The 16492-nt window shown below is 47.1% G+C and overlaps 5 protein-coding genes across 5 annotated transcripts; 4 read left to right on the top strand and 1 right to left on the bottom strand.

Moving 5' to 3' along the window:
* Window positions 1-24: 24 nt before the first annotated feature.
* FOMMEDRAFT_83198 (ARM repeat-containing protein) lies at window positions 25-4298 on the top strand (the record flags this gene model as incomplete). The annotated part of the gene is made up of 20 exons (XM_007265027.1): window positions 25-127; window positions 190-255; window positions 314-396; window positions 456-527; window positions 578-799; window positions 852-1076; window positions 1127-1438; window positions 1494-1592; window positions 1645-1751; window positions 1802-1956; window positions 2016-2178; window positions 2234-2454; window positions 2512-2795; window positions 2850-3286; window positions 3340-3437; window positions 3495-3524; window positions 3590-3732; window positions 3790-3856; window positions 3913-4016; window positions 4170-4298. The coding sequence occupies 20 exons, from the start codon at window positions 25-27 to the stop codon at window positions 4296-4298; spliced, it is 3120 nt and encodes a 1039-aa protein (XP_007265089.1).
* A 1255-nt stretch (window positions 4299-5553) lies between these two features.
* Window positions 5554-7600, top strand: FOMMEDRAFT_166886 (uncharacterized protein). Its single transcript, XM_007265026.1, has 3 exons — window positions 5554-6744; window positions 6816-7255; window positions 7331-7600. The coding sequence occupies exons 1-2, from the start codon at window positions 5563-5565 to the stop codon at window positions 7032-7034; spliced, it is 1401 nt and encodes a 466-aa protein (XP_007265088.1). The 5' UTR covers window positions 5554-5562; the 3' UTR covers window positions 7035-7255; window positions 7331-7600.
* A 1893-nt stretch (window positions 7601-9493) lies between these two features.
* On the top strand, window positions 9494-10468 carry FOMMEDRAFT_154558 (uncharacterized protein; the record flags this gene model as incomplete). Its single annotated transcript, XM_007265025.1, has 5 exons — window positions 9494-9610; window positions 9687-9852; window positions 9933-10129; window positions 10194-10256; window positions 10319-10468. 5 exons carry the CDS (start codon window positions 9494-9496, stop codon window positions 10466-10468), a joined length of 693 nt encoding a protein of 230 aa, XP_007265087.1.
* Window positions 10469-10648: 180 nt separating this feature from the next.
* Window positions 10649-12352, bottom strand: FOMMEDRAFT_154557 (Dor1-domain-containing protein; the record flags this gene model as incomplete). The annotated part of the gene is made up of 1 exon (XM_007265024.1): window positions 10649-12352. One exon carries the CDS (start codon window positions 12350-12352, stop codon window positions 10649-10651), a length of 1704 nt encoding a protein of 567 aa, XP_007265086.1.
* A 224-nt stretch (window positions 12353-12576) lies between these two features.
* FOMMEDRAFT_82189 (uncharacterized protein) lies at window positions 12577-14511 on the top strand (the record flags this gene model as incomplete). Its single annotated transcript, XM_007265023.1, has 6 exons — window positions 12577-12616; window positions 12669-13072; window positions 13133-13557; window positions 13611-13945; window positions 14018-14129; window positions 14205-14511. Coding segments are annotated over 6 exons (1623 nt in total), but the record flags the coding sequence as incomplete, so codon positions are not given.
* Between the last annotated feature and the right edge of the window lie 1981 nt (window positions 14512-16492).

Raw genomic sequence — 16492 nt, 5'->3', positions numbered from 1 at the left:
TCCTCATCGACCACATTCCTCGCCATGGAATCTGAAATTTTACAATGCCTCGCTGCGTCGCTAAATACGGATCCTAACGCGCGCATGAGTGCAGAACTCAAGCTGAATGAGCTTTTTGCTAAGCCAGGTCCGCGCCGAGTCATATTCGCGTAGATTCGTTGTACTAACGACGCGTCTCTGGATGTCAAGAGACGTGCCTTGCGCTCTCCTCTATAACCAATGCGCAGGATATCGACGTGTCTTTGAGGCAGATGAGTACATGTCTGATTTTATGGCCTCCAACGAGCCTAATAGCCCCTTGTCGATCACTCAGCAGTTATCGTGCTTCATAAATACGTCAAGGAGAGGTGGTCTCCTGTCTTCCCATCGTTCAAGGGTAATCCTCCATCTGTCGAGGTCATTACAATTCGAGCGTCCATTTCTGCATTTAGCTGATATTTGTCTGGGTTTCCAAGATCAAATCGCTCGTTCGGGATGCTGTTTTTAAAGCATTGTCGGATCCGAACCGCAAGATCAGATCGTCTAGCGTGAGCATATTCCTTCTACTGAAATTGGTGACGCTCAGACGTGAATGCAGGCACATACACTGTCCCTCATTGCGAATGCTGACTGGCCAGACGAATACCCGAACCTTCTGGCTTCTCTCATTGGTCTTCTGTCTTCCTCATCTCTGGATTCCGTGCATGGCTCTATGCAGGTTTTCAATGAATTTATTAAGACCGACCTTACGGAAGATCAAATCTTGCCTGTACTGCGCGAGCTTCTTCCTGTTCTGCTGAATATTCTCGGCTCTACACAGGTCCGTAGCGTTATATTCTATGCCAGTTTGTCTGGCTCACTATATGCTATAGCATACGCCGTTGACTCGGGCAAAAGCCGTTTCTGTTTTCAGACAATGTATCACGACCTTGTACATGGTGAAGGAACAGCATCCACAGGCAGTTAAAGAGGCTACCAGCTCAATTCTTCCTGTCTGGATTGACGCATTCAAACTTTTGCTCCGAGCGTCTCCTGAAAATGACGTTCAGAACGTGACTTCTTGGGATGCTCTTGCTATTCGAATAGAGGTGTTCCGAGTAAGTACCCATACCTAACCCACTTTGTTTCCCATCCTCATGTTTTGCAGGCCCTTGACACGGTCCACCTCGGATTTGCCAAATCATTAGCACCTCATTATGACGAACTTTTGGACATCGCGCTTGCTCATTTACGTACTCTTTTACCTACATTTTCGCGACATTACCTGTCAAAATCATCAATTCCGCCTCCTAGTGCCTCTGAGGAAGAGCCCATAGAGTTATCGATGCTAGGCTGCCCAATTATCGATTTCATAGCGGTGATCACGCGAAACAGCAAGGCAAAATCGTGGCTGCAATCTTCAAACGTTGAGAGTCTTATTATCGCATTGTGTGGTTGGATGCAAATGACGGAGGATGACGTACGTAAAGTTTACCATGATTACGCGAATTTTGATATCTTATTTTTGGGTGCAGGAGGAGAACTGGGGAAACGATGCAAATGCATTTGTTGCACATGAAGATGACGAAACGCAGTCATATTCCTTGCGTGTCGCTGGCCTCGATCTTTTAGCCGTAAGTGGATATCGTGAAGCTAGCGTGGCCTAGTATACTTACACCTGTCTAGAACCTTCTTGAGCGTGAGCCTGGTGTAACAGTGCATGCGCTTTCGCAGGCAGTCAACCGGCTTGTTTCTGAGTCGCAGCAGGCTCGCAAAACCGGGAATACCGAGTGGTAATGCGATCTTTTATGTCCGAGCGATTAATACTTAATCTATTGTTCAGGTGGCGACCTTTAGAGGCAGCTCTTGTAGCCTTGGGCTCCGTGTCCGATGGCGTCACAGACTTCTGCGAAGATGAGGAAGAAGCGGGAAGACCTAAGCCAATCAATATTGAGGTCCTCTTGACGGATGTTATTCCTCAATTGCTTTCTTTATCCGGTATGTGTTGAACTTCTGTGTCCTCGTGGCTGAAAGTCACCGTAGCTTTTGTTGTGCAGACTGCCCCTTCTTGCAAGGTCGCAGTTTCGTCTTTGCAAGCCAATATTCCAAGTTGCTGCCGTCTCAGTTAGCAGATCAGTACATGTCTGCGGCAATCACCGTTATGGAAAATGAGAATGCAGGAATTCCCATCAAAGTCTCGGCTGTGAAAGCTATCCAAAAGTGAGGCCTTTTTAAAAGTAGATCCTTAATTTCATTATCGACTTACACTATGCAGCTTTGCATCTGGAATGGATGAATCGATTCTGCTTCCAGTCGCTTTCCAGATTGCTAAAGATCTGGGCCCATTCTTGTTAGTGACAAATGAGGACACGTTGTCCCTGGTACTCGAGACGCTGTCATCTGTTGTAAATGTTGGTAAGGGTGCATGGATATCACCCGAGCTAGCCGAGCAGCTCTCGACGGCAATGCTCCGGGTTTGGGTACATAACAATAAAGGTATCTTTACGACTGTGACGTATATCAATAACTTATTGACGTTCTTCCAATTTGAAGATCCTATCCTGATTTCGATTCTGACGGACATCTTTACATCTATTGCTAGCTCTTCTAAACCAGACGTCTACCAGTCCGTCGTAAAGACTTCATTGCCAAATCTGTGCAACGCTATAACCACAGCGAAATCGGACGAATGTTGGGTTACTAGTTCCGCGATCGAGTTAGTAACTAGTTTAGTGGAAGGTGCCCCTGAAGGTGGTCTAGGCGAAGGCTTCTTTGCGACGCTTGCCCCATGTCTATTCGAGTGTCTGCGCACGGCGGAGGACAGAGATGTTCTGCAGGTGATTCTTTATGTATCTGGGGCCAAAAGTATCTTCTTGACGATGATAACTTAGAACGGAGTCCTGTGCTTGACATGGATTGTACGGAAAGACGTCAAACAAATTCTGGAATGGCGGGACTCTTCTGGGCAGAGTGGCGCAGACAGAGTTCTCGCAGTGATTGCGAAACTGCTTGAGAACGAAGACGAGAGTGGCGGTCTCGTCATCGGAGACTTAATTATCCATCTTCTGCGTCGTGCAACTTCTTCCATTGTTCCTGTCTTGCCTGAGTTACTTCAGGCAATGGTTCGCAGGATGCAGACAGCGAAAACTGCAACTTTCGTACAGAGCCTCGTTATTCCCTTTGCATTTTTAGTCCAGAGCGAACGTGATACTGTCCTTTCCCTTCTTGAAGGCATCGATGTAAACGGCCGCTCTGGCCTGGATATTCTGATCCAAACATGGTGCGAGAATGCTGAAGTGTTCCAAGGCTTCTGGCCAAGTCGTGTCAGGTAAGGTGAATCCTAACTGCTCATCACGTATTTCGACTTGACTTCTTCCATAGTACCCTGGGCCTCTGTCAGCTGTTTGCATCGGAACGTCCTAGCTTGCAGAACCTCACTGTCAAAGGAGATATCATTGTCACTCCGGAAACAAGGGATGGTAAGTAATCTCTATATTCGTTCTTTTTGAATTCGGTTCGATGTTCGTACTGTATAGTCATTGTCACACGTTCGAGGGCCAAGAAGAGTATGCTTTCGTTTGTTGAGATGCTTCGACCGATCTAGCTCACAATTAACGTTCGACTGGTCTAGCCCCTCACGAATTCACAAAAATCTCCTTCCCTGTGAAAGCTCTTAAGCTTATCGTGAATGACTTACGCTCAGATGGTGAATCGGCCACCATGGGCACAATCTCGGCCCAGGCTGGAGTGACTGGGTCGGATGATGGGGTTCGTGTTTACAGTCTTTTGGGGTGTCGATGGTTGCGAATCTAACTACGTAATATGTACCAGGAAGATGACTGGGAAGACGAGGACAGTGTGAATCCGCTAAACAAGGACGAAATAGCCTTCCTGTCCGGTGAGCATATTACGCGCCACATGCGACTGGTGGGCCTTACTTGAATCTATCGGTAGACATGCTAGGGCCACGCGCTGGTGCCTTTGACGAGGATAACATTCCGGATGATATGGACGACGAAGACCTGAAGAACGACCCCATTTCGCAGATGGACATGACTGTGAGACCTCTCTTCCTTCCATCTCCCTTCTACCGCCACCTATAGGCGAAGTACGCGGAAACGCTGCGGACGCGTGGCGCTCGCCGCCAATGACATGGTGTTCGGTCCTGCCTCATTGGCTCCATGCTGATCCACCTTCATTTTCTAAATCAGGCGCACTTGATCTCGTTTGTGAAGGAATGCGCGTCGCGGAATGCGAATGGCTTCGCCGATATTGTGGGCCAGATGAATGCGGAAGAGATGCTTGTAGTCCAGCGTGTCGTTAATGAGTCCCGAGGATAAAGATGAGGGAAAATTAGAAAGGTACTTTTACGTATTTCACGAAGGCGGTTCAGTTTACAGAGTTTGCATAGTAATAAGTGCTTATAACATGTCTTAGTACTCATTTCCTGCTTTATGTGTTGTCATCCAGAAATTCCAATATTAGACGCCCTCATATGTTATTATGAAGGCTAATAGGCGTGAAATGCGCGGAGGATTATCAAATGCGTTACTTGCGCTCGGCATCAAACTTCGATTTATGGAGCAACTATCCAGGCGGAATGCACACCCCATGAGGAATCGGCGATAGCGGAAGAGTTATGGTCTGGACAGCTCTCGGTCTATTTGAACCAGTGCCAAACTGGAGTCATGACTCTCACTGGTGCAAGGTTTGAGGAGCAAGTGCAGGTCAGCGCAGCACTATTGGCCGTCAGACTCTTTACATACTCTGAGCGTGAGTGAGGGCCCGAATCTAGACCTGACGACTCAGCGATGAGGGAATTATGAAGTACTGAGATAAAGGAAGAATGACGAGTTATCATGTAATTTTACCTTTTGGCTAGTGGATTACATAATGGGAGTGATGCATTGACGGTTTCTCTCAGGTCGGCGGACGCGCACAAGAGGCAGTTCAGGTGCCAACTCCCACCACTACCCTGCCAACGTCTGACACGACACTTTAGCAGTGAGATTGACTGACAAGCTTCTGGTTGACTCAATTTTCTGGATCTGTGTCAACAGCCGGCGTGAACAGCACTCTGAACGTAATCTGGATGGAAATGGCAGCACATGTACGGACGGATGGGCATCCTGATGCAGTAAACGCCACTCTCCATTCATCGGGCTCAGTCCCGCAGATTTGTCTTGCTGGGTTACAATTGACACACTGATGTCTTCCCAAGCCGTAATGAACGGAGTTTTTGGCTCAGCCTGCTTTTTTCCTAGTTGTGTCACTAAATGCTGACTCGATAGCCGAGAAGCCGTCCAGCCACTCATATTCGCCTGTGTACCGAACCACGCATAGCATGCTAGTCGTACCACCCCGTTTTGGTAAATCTAAAGAACATCAGGGACCAGCCCATCTTCAAACCACATATAATATGTGCAACGGGTCTCCGGTGTCGAGTCCACCCCCCTCTTGTTACTCTCACACCAGCATGCACTTTTCTCACATTCTAAGCTCTTTGAATCCCTTTGTACGTATCCCTTTCTGTACTATGCTCCGGCTACGCATTGAATCTGTTTCCGCCAACAGCTCTTAGAACACGGAGAAAAGCTACTAGCGATGCACCAAACTAGCCCTTCAACGTTGCCAACTATCAGCGCATTTTCTCGCTTGCCCGTTGAACTCGTTTCCCAAATACTCGAATTTGCATATTACGATGAGAACTTGGAGCCTGACGTACGGCTTCTGTCTAATTGCTCTCTTGTGTGCAAGCAGTGGTCTGCGCCTTCGCAGGCTCTTCTTTTCCGCAACGTCTTCCTCCGATCAAGTTCTTCCTTCCTTTCCTTTCGCTCGGCTGTCGATCCCTCCACTACTCGCGGCCAAACCCTCGGAAATTCAATAGTTCGCCTCCGACTTACAATAGATCACAATTATTCCGACCAACTTTCGCATCGAGCGCTCGCCTTTGCTGTCCTCTCTTGCCCCAACCTCTACGAGCTCGACTTATCGGTCCATGGGTGCGGCGTCTCCGGTCTGCCTTCTAGCGGCGCCGCTGGCGCTGTCGGTGCTCAAAATTTCCGGGCAGCGCCATCATTCGATGCCGGCATACTGGACTTACTTCGGGACGGCCCGCCTCTTCGATCGTTGAAGTTCGCAAATTGGTCAGACAATGATCAACTGGCCTTTCAACTGCTTTCGGATGTGTGGCCCTCGCTAACGGCCGTTTCCCTGAAGGGAACACCACCTCGTTTACCTGCATCGGATAACGAGCCTCTTTTACCATTTGGGTGTGCCTTGGGCGAGCTTAGGCTTGGATTCCAGACAATGCCGCGTGCTGACTTCGTCAGTTGGATAATAACGGACTCCACCCGCTCGCTTCGTTGTCTCGAGCTTGAATCGGCCCCAGGGACGGATTTCCTCAGGTCCCTCTTGCTGCAATGTAGACAATCATTATATTCGCTTGCCATGCCTTCGTGTACCTCACGCGACCAAATAACGGCTATCCACGGATGCGAAAACCTTAAGGAGTTCACATTGGACAACAGCACAACCGTCTCGAAACCCCTCCTGAATGACCTGCCCGCATCAATAGAACACATTGCGTTCACTCTAAACAGGGACACTCCACTGTTCCTAATAGTCAACTTCGTCAAGGCCCGCCGGCATCTTAAGGCAGTTACCATGCACGTCTGGGATGATGCTGATGCCCACCCACAGTTGCCAAGCCTGAGAATCGTGTGTGCGGGCAATGGTGTGGAGTTGATTGTTTCGCGAGGCATCCAATGGTTTCACGAGACAGTTGTAAGTCTCAACTTCCTTCCTTCTACTGACCATAACACTAATTAAACTCTATTTTTTTACTCTTGTTTTAGCGGGGCGATCCGGTACCATTTTCTTCGTTTCCGCGTCTCAAGGAACCCGCGAACCTGCAAAAGATGCTCTGCATCTCCAGGCACGCGAGGGTGGAAGTCGCGAGAAGGCCGGTGCAACAGCGTCCGCGAGCCGAGTCAGCTCCATCTCTCCCTATGCTCCCCGAGTTCACCGATAGCGGAGTGCGCATGGCTGCCGACGGTCACCGAGAGAAGTTGTGATTCATTTCAAGCAAATGGAGAAGTCGATGTACGATATTATGAGCTGTTAGGGAAGAATCGTTAACCCTACGGAAGGAAGCACCGGATACCGGATACCGAACAATGATGACGCTTTAATGCTACTCTTTCCGCAATGACGACCTATACTTGTAACATACGAAATTCCCTTGTTCTTTCTCAACTTTACGCGTAAAACTGCCTTTTGATAATCAAATACTTAGGTTCGTCCTGCATCTTCTACTTGTCCAAATGTTGATTGTTCGCTAACGATGCGTGCGTTGCCTTATTATTAACAGTGTCTCCCCCGAAATTATCCTATTGTACTACGTACTGGGCATCATTTTCCCGTATAATCCATATTTTTCTTTCCACGGGTATTCGGATGCACATTGTCTCTCCTGCACGCACATCTGTCGAGGATCGAACACTTTGGCTTTTATTCACATACTATTACACAGCTTTACCCGCGTTCCTAGTTGATAACCCCAACATGTACTTTTACAGCCTTTCTCCTACTTAACACCGTCCCTAGTATGTACTTCCGCTCGAACACTCCGTGCATCCCGCTTCGCGGCACACTATCGCACTTCGCACACAGCTCTTAATGTCTATATTGTACCGCACAAATTACAAATACCATTTTGTAGTGTACTGGCGGCGGCCAACTTACAGTATCTCCTGACCTCCACTCTGCGCGCTTGTTCTTCGCGTCTCCGTCAAGTGGCTAGGTACGTTTGATCGCCGTCGCGAAGATGTATCACAATAACAAGAATACCTCAAAAGAGATCTGAACTGAGCTGAACTGCGTTGTTCTTGAACGGTACTAGACGGAACAACCAACTGAATAATTAATTACGGATGAACTGAATTAGCGGGGGAACTGAATTGACTTTGTGATTGATATCACATCATGTGTACATCCCCGCACCGTCCCGTATTGATTATTGATTATTGATTAAATCTACAGTATATATGAAAACGAGATCTCAAGAGATCGAGTTAGGTTTCGTTATCCCGAGAAGTATGTATTATAGAAATTCAATTTCACATCGGTGACTGCTTCCGCTCCGAGACTAGTACTAGTCAAAGCTTGTAATGAGACCTTGAAATAGATTTTAAGTTGTTATTGTTCCTTTGGAAGAGATGGAAGGTGTGGAAGGGATGATGTGGTGGTGATGGCGCGGACTGTGCCGGACATTTGAAACTTGAGCTATTTAGTTGCGGTTGTCTAGATGGTGTATTTGACGGGATGCTGAATGCAAGCTAGATATTGAGTAGTACGTTGATAACAAGGGGGTGGAGTTGTGATACTGTGAGTTCTATGCATTTATATATATTAATGTTCCTACCTCTCAGCCCCGATTGGGAGATAGTTTGTTCTTTCTCGATTTCATGATAGGAAGCAAATGTTAGAGCTGCCAGTGTTTTGTTAAAGTGCCTGTTTCTCTCCTGCCAGTACAAGTGATGGTGATGCTCGATTGCTATCAAGACATCAATATTGATGAGAAGGTCATAAGCAGCACGTATGTGACCAGACACCTCTTTTGAGAGATCCTAGAGATTTCTCCTTTCATGCAAATCAGTTTACCGAAGATCTGGATTAAGGGCCTCGAAGGGAAGATACGTCTGAAACACAGAATCTCGAGACTTGATTATAATAACCTCATGATTCAACTGTAGCAGTATGGTATGCTGTGAGCATTAACAACCTCTTCCTGTGAGTCGTTTCGGACCGGATACCACCTTCCAAGATATCAGAAGGAAGAAAAGAAGTATACAGGAGGTTCGGGAAGCTTGAGTGGTATGCTGATAATAGTGATTAATTGTACATGTTAATTCTAGATGGTGGCGTCGATAACGGAGAACGGAGAACAGGGAACGGTGCCGCTCCCGCAAGCAACTTAACCTAAGGGACACTATGTAAGAAACAGGTGTATTTTGTTTGTTTGTTAAATATTCAGTTTTTACATACCAAAATTATCTGCAAGGGGCTGATTAACGAGCGAAAGCAAATGCCGAATGCCTGCAGATGCAGACAGACTGATAGCAGCCGACTTTGCACTCAATCATACTCATTGACTTTCCCTGTCTATCTTTCTAGAAGCATTCATGATATGACTTTGCTGTACAGAAAGTGTACAGATGAATGGCAGAGGTAGCATGTGTCAGTCAGTGACAAGGCAATGATGGAATGATTCTGCTCACATGAAGCGAGAAAACTGGACAATCTTGTGATGTCCAAACTCGGTGAAAACAGCACACGTGACGTCGATCTGTTCCCGATGTTTGCGTCGATCATCGGGACGTCATAGCTCTTAAGGTCTCGGGTGGCATTTCATCCAGTTCGTACAAATACATACGAGAGCTTTTGCAATGTTCGTCACTCGCCCTTCTCTCTTACCTCGTACAACTTCAAGCAGAATTTTATCGTAATAAAAAGTGAAAAGGGAAAGGGAAATATGGGTGTCAACGTTTCAACTGCTCGACTTGTTGCGCCTGGAGCTTTCGCTATCAACTTCGCTGCGCAGGTTTATGGAATGTTGGCTTCGCCTAACATGAAGGAGGTTGCGGATCGGGTGAGTCATACTACGAGACTTTACAGTTCAGTGAGACTGTATTTTGAATATCCTAAATGGCTCTCGTATCATCTAGAATCACTACGCATTCTCCCCAAGTCCCTTCTTCATTGCTGCTTTCTTCGCACCTCAGATGATCCTGCAACTCGCCTGGATCCGGAAGTTGTTTGGAAAAGACAGTGATGTAGACCAAGCTCAGTTGGACTATGTCCCGATTTACGCTTTGGGGAATATATGTATCGGTACGCATACAAGCTTACACTCCTCCACCCAACCCAAAACCCAACTTTCTTGCTTCTAATTGTTTGTTTCTGCGATGCAGCTGGTTGGATGGTATTCTGGAACCACGAAAAATTCACAGCCTCCCAACTCCTCGTCAGCATCAACACCTTTGCTCAACTCTATGCAGTGGCCAGGCTTCCGGCGTATACACAACAAACCGCGCTTACGCATTGGGTGGCGAAGACCACTGCTGGGATTGGGTTGCTTGATTTCGTTGATAATGGTGCTGTTGCGCTGGTGCGTAATTATTTTTTTCCCTTGTACGAGACAAATTGGTGAGATAAGTGCGTTGGTTTGATAGGCATATAGTCCTCCGCCGTCTACGCTCGTTCAGATTTTGGCTGCTGCGTTCTTCGGCATTCCCGTACGTGCTCATTAACTGTTTTAAAATTAAATCCAATCTTAACACGAAACCTTCTACTCCAGAGCATCCTCGGAGACCCAATCCTCGGAGGCTGCATCATCTATGACCTCGTCGCACTCTACTCAGGTCAACAAGGCTCCTGGCGCTCGACACTTGGTTGGTTCGCTACTGGTTCTGCAGCGATCGTTGGGTTGAAGAGTATTTTCTTGTGAGCGGACACCTTTCTTCTTCTGTCGTTCGTTTGACCCGAGCTTAATTGATAGTAAGTAGGAGTTACATGAAAGAAGGTTTTGATAGTGGTGGAGCAGATTATGAGCCTGTGTAGATAAGAAGTGTATGGTTATTAGATAGTTGATAGTAATACGGTACATCCAGTAATGTTTACGATACTTTTAATTGGTTTCTGGTATGGTATTAGGCGGATCGAGCCAAGCGTCCCATTGAGTGAGACTATCGTTCAACCCCATTGCTGCATCAAACTCATCAATCCTCTCCACTCCATACACACCCTGAACGAGTGCGCGTCGCACGTAAGGAACCAATAACCTGACGAACACCTTCCCAGCAGCTCTTACAATCCTTTCCTGATCGGGAGGTTCCTCATCTTCGTTCAATACTATCCTCGACTTGGCTTTTGCTTTTTCAGTTGTTGCGGTCTCCACAGCACTTTGCGAATACTGCAGGAACTCTGAAGAAGCGCGTGTGAGTGCGTCAGCCATGGTGGAAAGAAGGGTGGTGAGGAGGGAAGAGGGAGCGAGGAGTCGGAGACTGTTGAGAGCTGTGAGGATAGCGTTGGTGTATATTGCGAGAGGTGGGTAAGACGCGAGGATATGTGGAGGGACGTGTAGTTGTTCCGGAACAATCACATCTTCAGGCGGAGAAGACGCAGCCGCAGGCGTACACAACACATTTGAAGGCTGCCTCCGATACTTCTTCGCATCTGACAACGTCATAATAAACGCATCCGTAGCCGCTTCAAGAGAGGTAGAGAACCGCACTTGGACAGCATGTTCGAATAAAGGGGGTAAGAGTGAGCGGAAATCGAGACCTGAGCGGGCGAGTGCGGCTCCGCAGTGTGTGAGTTGGGTGAGGAGTGCTGAGAGGGATGTTGCGTCGGTTATGTGGGAGAGGTGGGTACGGAGGATTGTGAGGAGTGAGCTGACTTGGTGATGTGTGAGTGCGGAGAGGAGGTATCGAAGTTCGTGTGTTCGTTCTGCTGCGTTCGAGTCCGAAGATGTCGGTGCACGCTCGAGGAAGATGGTAGTGTACTGCGTAATGACATCCGACACACCCTCCCTCCAAACGTCGACATACTTCCTAACATACCTCGCATGGTCCGTCCTTTCCTTCTCAATCCCTTCAACCATCGCATTCAAATTAACCAACCGACTCGTCAAAAACACAAGCGCCAACTCCTTCTCTTCCAACACACACATCTTCCTCAAGAACGACACAGCTTTAAAAAGCGCAGGTAACTTCGCAGGTTCACGAAGCCTTGCAAGGAGCTGAGCGAGCATAAGACGCATAGAGTGGGACGCTTCTGCGTTGACGTCTTGTACGATTGGTACGTCTGGGAGAGATTGAGCGAGTCGGGATGCGTGTGCTGCGAGGTCCATTGCTTCTTGGTAGTATGAACTTCGGACGCAGGTGTCGATTAGTTGGGGGACGTCGAGGATGTCGATGAGGGCGTCGTGTGCTGAGAGGACTTTTCGGGCTTTGGTGCGTGCATCTTGGATGGTGTGTGTTTCTTGGGTGAATTGACGTGCGGAGGATTCGAGTGCGGGTAGTGCGGATAAGAGAGAGTTGAGTGAAGATGAGAGAGTAGTGAACGAGGAAGAGAGAACTGATGAGGTGCGATGAAGCGAGAGGAATGTCGGGTATTCAGCGTGGCAGAGTGAAGTGAGTGAGTTTGTGAGCTGTGAAGCCTCTGAGGCGAGTGTTGTCGGCTCATGCACGATTTCAGGCAAGCTGAGCGAGGTTAGATGGGTGAGGTATTGTGTGATTTCTGGTGTCGAGAGACGTGCACGTAGATTCGATGACGGCCCTTCGCCATTGTTGGTAGCTAGTACGTCTGCAAGCGTCTCTGGCTCAGCCATCGTGCCTTGAAGCCTCTCGTCGTCGTCTGTGCCGTCAGTGCCAACGCGAGTTTGACGGCGTCGTGTCAAGATTAGATAAAGAAGTGGATTCCCACGACTGCAACGCGACACGTCTCGTCTAAACGCTATTTCTACCTCAGCAGCATCACTGTCCCTTTTCACCCTACTTCAAAATGGTGAGCATCACGCAGAATATATCCAGAAATTTACTTATTGTGTTTTAGGTCGTATTAGCAGCGTCAATATGCACAAAAGCCGGAAAACGTGCGTATCACAGGCTAAAATCAGCAATGCACACCTAATGACAAGTTCACAGCGGTCATCTCTCGACAATTCCGCGAAATGACCAGAGCTCGTATCGAATCCCTCCTCGCGTCATTCCCAAAACTCATTCCAGCTGGCTCACAACATACTTCCATCGAAACTCCCGAAGTCCGCTATGTCTACCAACCACTCGAAGAGCTCTACATCCTCCTCATCACGAATAAGGCGTCAAACATACTTCAGGATATTGATACCCTTCACTTGTTTGCTCGTGTCGTGTCGGACATGTGTCGAAGTGCTGAAGAGCGAGAGATCTTGAGGAATGCATTCGAGCTCCTTGGTGCTTTCGATGAGATTGTCAGTTTGGGGTACCGTGAGCAGATTAATCTCATGCAGGTTAGGAACGTGCTTGAGATGGAGAGTCATGAGGAGAAAATCCAAGAAATCATTGCTCGAGTGCGTACCATTCTCCCTCGTATCTATTCGTGTTACAACATCTGATTGTTTTACTACTAGAACAAAGAAGCAGAAGCGAAGGAAGAGCTCAAGCGTCGTGCAAAACAACTCGAGATGCAGCGTCGTGAACAGCAGCGACGCGCAGCAGCTGGTGGTGGTGTTGGCGGAGGAAGTGGGTTCGGCGGAGGGATGGGGAGCGGTGGCATGGGTGGTTACTCGCCCGTCCCGCGCTATGAAGCACCGTCTCCCCAGCCTGCACGCACATCATCTCCTGCACAAATTTCGCTTCGTGCTCCCGCATTCAAGGGTTCGGGTATGAAATTGGGTAGTAAAAAGAAGACAGCAGAGCTGCTTGATGCACTAGGTGGTGAGGCGATAATACCACAGGAAGAATTGTCTGCGCCTGCTACACCTGCAATCCCTGCTCCCGACCCGTCTTCCGTTATCAGCGCGCGTGGAAGTCTACCTGCCGTTACTCCAGAAGGGTTAGTTAGCCTTAAACTCTGTACGAAAACTGATACTGATGATAAGATGACAGAGTGCACGTCGTGATTAAAGAACACGTCTCTCTCCAACTCCTCCGCGAAGGTGGACTCAAATCAATGGAAGTCAAAGGCGACATGAACCTCCAAGTCTCCGATCCAGCTCAATCGAAAGTGAAACTCGCACTCGCACCGATCTCCTCTGACTTCAACACCGGTGCGGGCGGTGACTTGCAATTCAAACAACACCCGAACGTCGCGAAGTTCGCACCGACGGGTGATAAAGTTGTAGCGTTGAAGGACCCGAGTAGGGCGTTCCCTGTTGGTCAGAGCCTTGCGGTGTTGAAGTGGAGGTATGCGGGGAAGGATGAGAGTCTTGTTCCGCTTTCTAGTGCGTATCTCCATTTTTTAATACTTATTGTAGGCAAAATGTAGAAGCTGATTCTATTAATGCTTTCTGTAGTAAACTGCTGGCCGACGCCCTCAAACGATGGAACTTGTGAAGTGAACATCGAGTACGAGCTAGAGAACGACAAGCTCGCATTGCACGACGTTGTCATCTCCATTCCTCTCCCGTAAGTACCCTTCCCTAATTAAGTTTTCTTTTACTTATCAATTCAACTCAACTCACGTCAATCAACTCTCTGTAGCACTGGTTCCTACCCAACAGTCTCCCAACACACCGGCACCTGGTCCCTCAACGCAAGCACACACTCCCTCGACTGGTCAATCCCACTCATCTCATCCTCAGATGAAGAAGAATCACGTACAGGTACACTGGAATTCGCCGTCGGCGGGGACGACGCATCCACTTTCTTCCCTGTACGCGTTGCGTTCCTTGCTCAGGGGAGTCTGGTAGGGATGGGCGTGGAGAATGTAAGTCTTGTAGAGAGTGGGGAGAGTATCGAGTTTAGTCAGGATGTGAGTATTGAGGCGGATGAGTATGTTGTTGTGTAGATTGGCGTAGATACGCTGTTGTGTACGGGTTTGGAACTTCTACTTTCATTTAGCAATCGAATAAGAGAAACAAGACATGTAAGCATATATCTGTGCCAGCTCATTCACATTGTACAGACATCTGGGTTAGCTCCTTCCATGATATGTATGAGAACAAGTGAGAACGTATTTTGTTTCTGTTTAATATTGTCTTTGTTCTAGTAATGTTCTCTGAAGTTGATTCCTTTGTAATAAATATGGCTTCCCAAGGTCCTAGACAATGATAGCAATTACATCAATCATTTTCCAATAATGGATCTACTATACTACAATCCCTCTTTGTGTCGATTATCACTCTTAACTCTGTCGATTCAAGCGCTGTCAATCGGAAATGTGATTCTAATCTCCGCCCTATCCGTAAGTCGTACCGCCGTTCTCTTACCTTGCATACTCAAATTTGTCGTTCAATGTAGCATGATAGATCTCGATTTTGTTTCCTTGCAAGGTGTGCCCACTATTCTCACTACACCGCACTCAATACCACGACTTTTAACTCACATACCAACTACATTATTTCAGCTTGGAACGAGTCATGCATTCTATACTGGCAGGACGTTTACTCTTCACATTGCAAAAGGCCTCAAAAGATGGGATTTACGCAAGTACGTCGCACGCCTTGACAACTATACAGTTTTCGGAAACTACTGCAGTCCGTACTGCAACGGATAGTGGAACTGGAAGCGGAAGCGAAACTGTTGTGCCTTCGTTCACTATGGGGCAGCCTGAGACGAGTCTACTGACATCGGAGGACATTCCAATGATAGATCTTTGTGTTCGTCCATAATAGCAAAGCAATTCATAAAGAATGGGCTCCTACCCCACTGTCCCCCAACACACCGGCAATTGGTGCGGCAATGCAAGTGCCAAGTACACACCCGCTCTACTGGTCCATCACACCCATTTCCTCATCCGAAAAAGACTCGCGTACAGGTACACACGAATTCGCTGTCGGTGGGGACGACGCATCGACATTCTTCCCCGTACGCTTTGCTTTCGTTGCACAGGGGAGTCCGGTAGGGTTGGGCGTGGAGAATGTGAGCCTTGTGGAGAGTGGGGAGTGTGTGGAGTTTAGTCAGGATGTGAGTGTCGAGGCGGATGAGTATATTGTTGTTTAGGCAGAAATCGTAGATACAGTACTCTTCGTGACATACTAGATTGCTTCTACATAAGTAGAATAAGACCATACTTTGAACAGGGCAATTTTTGTTGGTTTTTATTATAGTATATTTGGCTAATAAAAAGATAAAAATAGGTATTTTAGTCATTCTAGCCACTATTATTCAGTTTTTACACAAACTCTATAAGACATGGAGCATTTTATTTATTAGAAGTTCAGCTATAAAATACATTTTTTGCATCAAGAAAAAATTGTGTTGCTCAGGAGTTATGAATATTTTTAGAGTGTTGCAACACTTTTGACACTCACTGTATATATTCAAAATTCAGACAATATTGATTTTACAGGTATTGGATTCATATACAGGCAAATACTTGCTCAAATTCCCTCAAAGTTGTTAATTAGATAGTACTAATGAGTATCTATATTTTCTTTTTTTTTGTGTTTATTGTGTTGTTGTGAGTTTAAGGCAGAGTGTTTAAAGGAACAGTAGTGTTTGGAGGACTGTTTGACTGTGCCTACTATATTTATATGTTCAAGCTCTGATTGGATTTCTGATGGAAGCTATAAAAAAATTGCTAACCCACCAGGTACAGGGAATACCATATAGTAATCATTGTGTCAATGTGACAGGATCATAGAAATGGCTAGGAAGTCTCATAGTAGTAGTCACTAGTACTCTCCAAACTACATGCCTGCCTTTTGCCAGCAAACTACACAATCTGACCTACCATGGATCTCAGGCAGATTTTAGAAGATGTGCACATTTTCACTATATGTCCTCATGTCAGTCTTTCTTTCTGTGTCTAGGCTAACTGTAAGATA

This window comes from Fomitiporia mediterranea (genome assembly GCF_000271605.1).
Source record: "Fomitiporia mediterranea MF3/22 unplaced genomic scaffold FOMMEscaffold_5, whole genome shotgun sequence".
Lineage (NCBI taxonomy): Eukaryota > Fungi > Basidiomycota > Agaricomycetes > Hymenochaetales > Hymenochaetaceae > Fomitiporia > Fomitiporia mediterranea.
This window is presented reverse-complemented; position numbering and strand designations above follow the sequence as displayed.